Source organism: Apostichopus japonicus, chromosome 4 (assembly GCF_037975245.1).
Source record: "Apostichopus japonicus isolate 1M-3 chromosome 4, ASM3797524v1, whole genome shotgun sequence".
Classification (NCBI taxonomy): Eukaryota; Metazoa; Echinodermata; class Holothuroidea; order Aspidochirotida; family Stichopodidae; genus Apostichopus; species Apostichopus japonicus.
The window spans coordinates 18,440,338-18,448,342 of record NC_092564.1 but is presented as its reverse complement, the minus strand read 5'-3'; the positions used below and the strand labels follow the sequence as shown (position 1 = coordinate 18,448,342).

The window sequence follows — 8,005 nt, the reverse complement described above, 5'->3', positions numbered from 1 at the left end:
ATAACTTACAGTAATACTATTATGTCCTAACGTTTTGATCCTAGCAGGATCTTTTTCAGAGGCTGAAATGAAAACAACCCAAGAACGCATAAAAGTGGCAGACAGTTTAATTGCACAAATGAGAAATGAATAGAACTCACGAATCATAATTGAAATATTATAATGTTATTATTACTATTCAAAAATGGCTTTCAAATACTTACCAACTCTCACAGATTTGCTGTGTGAAGCTCACTGTTTATGCAGTAGATTTGACAATAACACATGCAATTTTATCATAATATGTCAATGATAGCTATTTGAAGATGAATTCATTTAATGACCAGCTCTGAAGGTAAAACATCTTGAGTTCTAGGTAATTATTTCAGTTCAAGTTTTAATACTTAATGCCTTGATGATATTATTCAACCTTCGTTCTTGGATCATATTAAAGAAAGTACATACAGAAAACTAACTTAGCATTTAGTTATAAAACACACAATATAACCTTGTTTGAGACCAACTTATTAACATTTCTGAATTACCGATGAATGGTTAAACATGAACTTAAGGTAAAATATACAACCCATTTGCTTTGGTGTGAAAAATATCTTTACCTTAAACAGTATTCATGTTTGAAATATTAATTAGACAAACATATGTCTTTGGTGTAGTACCTTTAACATCTTTCCCAAAATTTCTATAGATCTGAATTTCTTTAAATTTCTAACTACATCATCATCAAACACATATGGAAGTGGAAGAGACCTGATAAGGACATAATTTGTCTTTGTCAGTCCCCCCCCCCCCCCGCCTACCCTAAGGGCAAGAAAGGGCATGATGTTAACTTCTAAGAAATGATCAATTTTTCTAGCATAATTCCATATTCAGTAAATATTTTTTCTACAACCCCTAAAATTGTTTAACGAATTCATAAAACTAATTCTCGGTTCAAGTCGACACCAAAATTTGGGATCTTGCAGAGGAGAATGCAGTTGCTGAACTGGCATCATCATCGTCGTCATCACCGTCGTTGTCGTCATCGTCATCAGTTCGACCTTGGTAGAATTATCATCATGAGGGGTAGGAGAAGTTGGCCGGACAATAATCTGGCATCAAGATTTCCAGTCATTTCTGTCTTCCATAAGGGTTGCTAGCTCAGACGTACTTTCAGCACCACTGTCCTCTAGTAGGAAATGCAGGAAGGTTTTATGCCTTGCACCAGGGGTACCATGTTTTGGCTCCCAGAGAATGAACTTGTTGGCTGCTTCTTCTGGGTGTCGGTGGTAGTGACCAGCTGTGCTAAGTCTTCGTTCTCTGGAAGATCGCCATAAAGCTGTGTGTTGGGTATCTTCTGTTTCCAACTAATATCAAGGGCAGCCCTCAGTAATCTTGTGTAACAACTGTCTATTTTTCTTTCCAGTTGCTTGGTAATAGTCCATGTTTCAAAACCATACAGGAAAACTGGCTCAACTAGAGTCAGAAAACATTGAACTGGCAGCTATTTGAAAATGAATTCATTTAATGCCAAGCTTGAAAGGTAAAACATCTTAAATTCAAGTACGATTCCAATTGATCAAATTATGGCACCCTTAAAGACTCTTCACTTGAAATCACCTGGGATGTTGTGTATAATCATAAATATTCTCAAGACCATGTGCAGGCTACTGATGGATGGAGACAAGATGAGTTCACTTAACGTCCAATTTATTTCTGCTATTTCCTACTATTTCCTTTTGGCTGTCACATTTAGCACATCTACTGTTGACTTTGGGTTTAAGAAGGATTCCAATTACAGGAACCCTTAAAAAGACTCTTTCAGGATATTTAATGAATATATTTCAAGTTTCAAGAAAATCACACAATCTCTTCTACCATAACATATAGTTTTCAGTAACTGAGGATATACCCAGGTATTTTATGAGCACCACTTGAAAACAGCATGTCAGAAATCACCACTTGAAATCACCGGAGATATTGTGTAAGATCATAATATTCTCAAGACCATGTGCAGGCTACTGATGGGTGTAGCCAATAAAGAGCTTTGTTTTACGTTCCTTCTTTTAAAATGAGATCAACAGCTGAGGCAAAGTTTTCAGCAACACAAGATGGAGGTGGGTCAATCTTTCTTTCATCTCCATCTCTGTATTTTCCTGTTAATAAAGTAGAGAAAAAAATGACAAAGCACCCAAAATATTAACTTCTTAAAAATGATGTGATATCACTATATTTTCTAGAATCTAAAATTACACATGCAGTACTACAGAGTATGGTTATTATAAAGGATGTTTGCAGTTACTTTCTCATCAAGTGATGAAGGGCAGAAGGCAGTTTACTCGGTTCTGGAAAATGGTACTTTTGCGTTATGCAAAGTGGACATATTTTGCAATATTGTCGGCAAGGATATGGCAAACTACCAGATGCAGAACCAGTCTGTTCTCATAATCAATACTAAAAATACACATTTCTTGAATGAATCTCATATTCTAAACTTTCAACTTTATCTGAACAACATTCAACCCTAACTGGCTTGGCCTGGGAACTGAGTTTTTAAACTGTTCCTTTAATTTATCAAAATGAGAGTGCCTTCCTGTTACTAATTCTGGGCTTTAAAATACCAAACTATTAACTTCTGTGGATAAACTTTGGAGTCTCCTCCACTAAGGAAAACAGGAGGCTAAAGGACATGTCTGAGATTAAATCAACTTTCCAAGATTTAATATGACACAAATATATATATATGGACATGGCAGTATGTGAATGCCCCAAACAGAAATCACAGTTAATAGATTCAAGCTAACCATGATTTTGAAAATTCTTATAGTTACTAACATGGTGCAATCATCATAAGTAAACAATATGAAGAAGTCTGTAATGAATTCATCAAATGGTTCTTTAAAGCTGGTGATTAATTATTTATAATGGCCTGCAAGGCAGTTATTTTACTACACTATAATTAGCCACTTATATGTGGGAGAAGTCAAATCGCTTGTAATTAATACACTTCACGTTGGGTGACCATCCAATTCACATTTAAGCTCATTCAAAATTTTCACAATACCATTTTAGATGGGAAAAACTGGCTTTCTCCTTTTCACCCACCTTACTATGGCCAGCCAAGGATCGAACCCCTGACCTCCCAAATGGTAGGTTTCACATGCTTCTGATGCTACCACCTTAACCCACTCAACCACGCCACTGGTTCCAAGTTACACAAAACGGCATGAGAAAATAGTATTTAGTAACGTTTATTAATCTTTTTGATATTGGATAAGCCGTATAGCTACAGTACTATATATTCATCACCTATTGTACTGCTTAAATGAATTAAATAATGACAACCAAACCTGTTTTCACTAATATGCCTTTCATACCAATCTTCTGAGCACCCTCAATGTCACCTGTGACATCCTGTCAAATCAAAGAGGTGGATTTGTGTCAAATTATTAATGAACAGCAAAATTGGAATTTTAAAGGGATGAATTGGGTATTCTGCTTGAAATCGAAGTAGTTTACTTTTAGAAAACCAAAAAGAAAAAAATGTGAGGGCATTTTTTCACATGCTACACTTTCCTTTCATTCTTTATGTATTAGCTGATGGGTTTGAATCAGTGTTTTAATCTTGTGAGTTAAGATTTACTCTCACCCAAGATGTATTAGGTTTAATATCGAAGACTCATGCATTGATTGATCATTATGAATAGTTATGGGATGGTCATTTGGATAATTATTTTACAGATAAGTTCTTAGTTGTTAAACCCTTGTTAATGGATATAGAGGTGGTAATCTAGTGCCCATGTATCTTGGTATTTCCAATACTTTACTCTCCTGTTGTGGGGTGCACGGACCAATAACTAAAGTTATGCACCTAACCAATTCTTCATACTGTGTGTCATAAACATGTATCTGTGCTCAGGTATTTATTACAAGCACTAGTATCATATTGTATTGTTGTACATGGTTCACATATTTAAGAGGCTGTTTTTCCTTGGTTAACAAATCGACAGTAACTCTAGTCTCTGGTGTCGCCCTTATTGCTGTAACCGATTCTAATCGACGGTCTTACCCATCTTGTTCTCTTCCTTCCTCCGTGCACAGTCCTTCAATAACATGGTTTCAAAAATGAAGCTAGGGTTTTATGTCTAACAATTTATTAAAAATAGTCCTATTTCCCTGAGGAGCCAAACTTACATATCACTCACAATTGATGCTACATTCTCTAGTACGCCATCCCTGAGTCTACATGTATGTGCAGATAGCAGAACAGGTATATAACATATTCAGAAATATTTGCACTATTTAGACTACATTTGATTTTCAACAAGTTGCTATCTTTGTCCAGGATTTTGACAAATATGAAGGCATCTCGTAGTGCTGGCATTAGTCCTTATTAATGCAGCTGCTGTTGGAATAACACAACATATCTTCTTGTTCATCCAGCAGCTTGATGAACTTAATGGCATGATTCATTAACCCTCACCCACCTCCCCCCCTCAAACATACAACAATTAGCACATTATGAATCTTTCATATCAACTTGTAATTTTGAACAAAGTCAATAGGATTACTTACATCTCCAATCATTACGGCATCTTCAGGTTGACAACCAAGTGATACCAATGCCTCTGTGAAGAATGCTCTTTCTGGTTTTCCTACCACTGTCGCTGTTACACCTGTAGCATACTCTAGTCCCTGGACAAATGGACCTGGTCCCAGAGCAAGACCGTCTGGTCTTTTGTAATACTTGGCTTTGTGAATTGCTATCAAGGAAGCCCCATCAAGGACAAGTCTGAAGGGTTAATAAATGTCATCGAGGACAAAAAAAAAGAGTGTACATGACAGACACTGATGGTATTTGCAACATATTCACATGCAATCCTGTAAAGTGTTCTGCTACAGGTAGTAGTTGGATTGAAATCAGAGCACATGTGTAACAGTCCATACTTATCCCTTCATAAAAGGGTACTAAGGTGTTGTATAAAACTAACTACTAAAACACCTTCAAAGTTAACCACCAAATCCACTTCAAATGTTTCAAGAAAACTGCTCATGGTGACAAAAAAAGCATTCTTGATCAGTCTAAACTTCACATCTAACATCAATTTTCCTTGACTTGTTGTCTACACGATCACATTTGCATATATGCTTGTAGGCCTCTCCCTTTGTTTCAGATATGAAGTGTTAAATTTTGTTGAGGAATTCTACAACTTACATTGTGTAAGTCCAAAACTAAAACATTGTTCTGTTGCACTTGACAATAATATGACCTAACTTATCTACTTTGAATACCACAATCAGGATTGAAGCTCTTATTGATATTAACTGTCCAGTTGCAAACTACAGTAATTGTGAAATGGTAAAACTCAAACACACAAATGGTAAGATTGTTTTGGTCAAGTGGACTTGTGATCTAAGGAATGCAGGTTCCAGTCCTGGCCAAATCAATACATTGTGTCCTTGGGCATGGCACTTTATATCCATTGCCTCTCATCACCCAGGTGTATAATGAGGACCTGTGAGATAAAACGGTCAGTTGGGTGCTGTTTAGCTGCTGCCATGTGGAGGGATTGTCTCTATGTTTGACAGGTTATCGTTGACCAGGGTAATGGTTGAGATGCGCCTTGAGCACCGTTATCGTTGGATGAGTCTTCACTTTATCAATCTAATTATTAATTAACTAAAATAGACTGAGAGGATCCTGAAACTATGAGATAATGTCTTTAATCAAAGCCGAAAGGCATTTCACATAAACGAGGAGGCTATATATCACAAATCTGGACAAATCTAAATCATTACCTAGATAAACAAATGACCACTATACAAATACAACAATATTCTGAAAGTTATTTAATTAATGTCCCTTCTGATAAATATGTAATTGATGTCACATGTTTTCCTGTTTCTCCTTCTCAGTTGTAATATCTCTTACATAAAGTCATCTTGATAATTTGTTACCATCTTAAAGTTGTACTAACCTAAATGCTTTGTTTAGCGTCCCAAAGTTAAAAGATTCTGGGGCAAGTCCAACCACTACAGCATTGGGATTGTCTGTTGAAATTCCTGGAAAGAAAAAAACAGTATTGGCAGTCACAGGAGTCAACAGAATGTAATGGGTCAATTTATAGCATTGTTAGAATGTAATGACACCAAAATGGTATATAGAGCTTGTAAATGCACTAACACGATGCTCTTTCAGTGTATTGTTACTGTACTTAGTGTGCGTCATGTTAAGTTGCAGTGCAGCTGTGCGTGTTTGTGCGTGCCTGTTGTTTTTCGTTGGTTCTGTCTTTGTCAAGTATAGAGTTTTGTCGATATGAAGAAAGTGTACAAGCAAGAAGTGCTTACCGGTGTAAAGCCAAAGATTTTATGTGCTTTGTTTATTTATTAATATAACCTTGTATATATATTTGTTGATTGTTGCATATGATTATTTATGCTGTATGATTTAGATTTATGTGTTTATTTATTAAATTTACTTATGCATTCATTGATTTCCTGGTTGTTTAATATATGGAGTCATTCTTTAAATAATTAGCAGATCTTAAAGATAAAAAGTCCTCAAAATTCAGGCTATTCACTGGCTAGTTGAAAAAAGGGGAACTTGCATTCTTCTGCCAGTAGACACATGTATGTTGATTGAATGAAAGCTATTATTGCTGCAGATATGGGAATATATAAATAGAAAACAATATCCGTAAATATTCATCTAATCAATGTGATCTGGCTGCCCTTCAACAGGGAAAAACAAAGTATGATTTTTACCCGAGAAATCTCTTAATGCATCTTCCGAGAGTAGTAGCATGGGTCGAGCATTCTGTTTCTCAACATAATTTCTGGCTGCAGTCAATGATGTGAAGATTTCCTCTTGGCAAATCTTGAATCCAATTCTGGTCAGCCTCTGATGCAGGGTATTTTTGCTCTCTTTTGTAGTATTAGTGACAAATTTGATTTTAAGGTGACTTTTTCTTAATCTGCAGAGGGAAAGATGCCAAAGGAAAGTAGAAAAAAAAACAAAGATGAAAAGAATTAACTAAATGAGCATCGGCTAATAATGCAACACAACAAAAAATGCATACGTCTAGGTAACATAATAAACTGTTAAGCCACATTTATGCCTGATGTCATCCATGCGAGTGATAAGTGTGAATGGCTCCTCAGAGATATGTTAAATGTATGTTACCTAGCCTAGGTTATTGCTGTTCTTGTAACTATAATTTAGAGTATGACCCAGCCTAGGGACCTACTGATACAAATTACAATTGGTAACATGGACTAAATGTGCTCGAAATATGACATGGTTTGACTACATCTCCATGGAATTCATAGTTAATTTTGATAAACATGAAAATTTGACCAAGAGCAAGGGTTTCAAACCGATCGTAACGACGATTTCTCGCACTTAATGCCACTCAAACTCAATGCCACTCAAACTCAATGCCACTCAAACTCAATGGTACTCAAACACCAACTGATCAAACCATAACATACAAATTCGCTCAATCGGTACCGATACATTAACCATATATCTCAGTCTACAGCAATACCTTTCAAGGGCCTCCAATGCACCAGGAATCACAAAATCATCAATATGAATTGTGCCGCTTAAATCGACTAGAACTGCCTTCAGTTTGCTACCAAGAGACATATTTTCTAGTTATAGTCAAAATAATTTGAGTGAAATTGCAACCTCATATCGAGAACCTTAGGTTTACCGTCAGAAGGACGAGGTAGCATACACGTACGAGTTGTCTACATTGAAGGTATTAGTACGTGACACAAACGTTTATGAAAAATGAAGGTGATGGCCTATTTTTCCTATGCCATAATCCAACAATGGATATATGTTTACAATTTTACTGCAAACGAAAGTGATATTCCAATATAATATCCACCATTATCCCAGCACGTGACATCTGAGTCGTATGAGGAACACTCTAGCATGATATAAATAGCAACAGAACATCTACAGACAGCTGTTTTATAGAATGTTTTTGGACTGTAATTATTCCTTATCTGTACCTTGCGG

At 36.1% G+C, this 8,005-nt stretch overlaps 1 protein-coding gene across 2 annotated transcripts; it reads right to left on the bottom strand.

Moving 5' to 3' along the window:
* Window positions 1–797: 797 nt before the first annotated feature.
* On the bottom strand, window positions 798–7,940 carry LOC139966695 (haloacid dehalogenase-like hydrolase domain-containing protein 2). 2 transcript variants are annotated; one of them, XM_071969979.1, is made up of 6 exons: window positions 7,829–7,940; window positions 6,742–6,950; window positions 5,955–6,039; window positions 4,552–4,768; window positions 3,327–3,390; window positions 798–2,132 (listed from the first exon to the last, which is right to left on the bottom strand). In XM_071969979.1, the coding sequence occupies exons 1-6, from the start codon at window positions 7,918–7,920 to the stop codon at window positions 2,029–2,031; spliced, it is 771 nt and encodes a 256-aa protein (XP_071826080.1). In that variant the 5' UTR covers window positions 7,921–7,940; the 3' UTR covers window positions 798–2,028. The 2 variants fall into 2 exon arrangements, with proteins under 2 accessions (XP_071826080.1, XP_071826079.1); XM_071969978.1 differs by lacking the exon at window positions 7,829–7,940 and adding an exon at window positions 7,524–7,748 and having other exon boundaries at window positions 801–2,132.
* Between the last annotated feature and the right edge of the window lie 65 nt (window positions 7,941–8,005).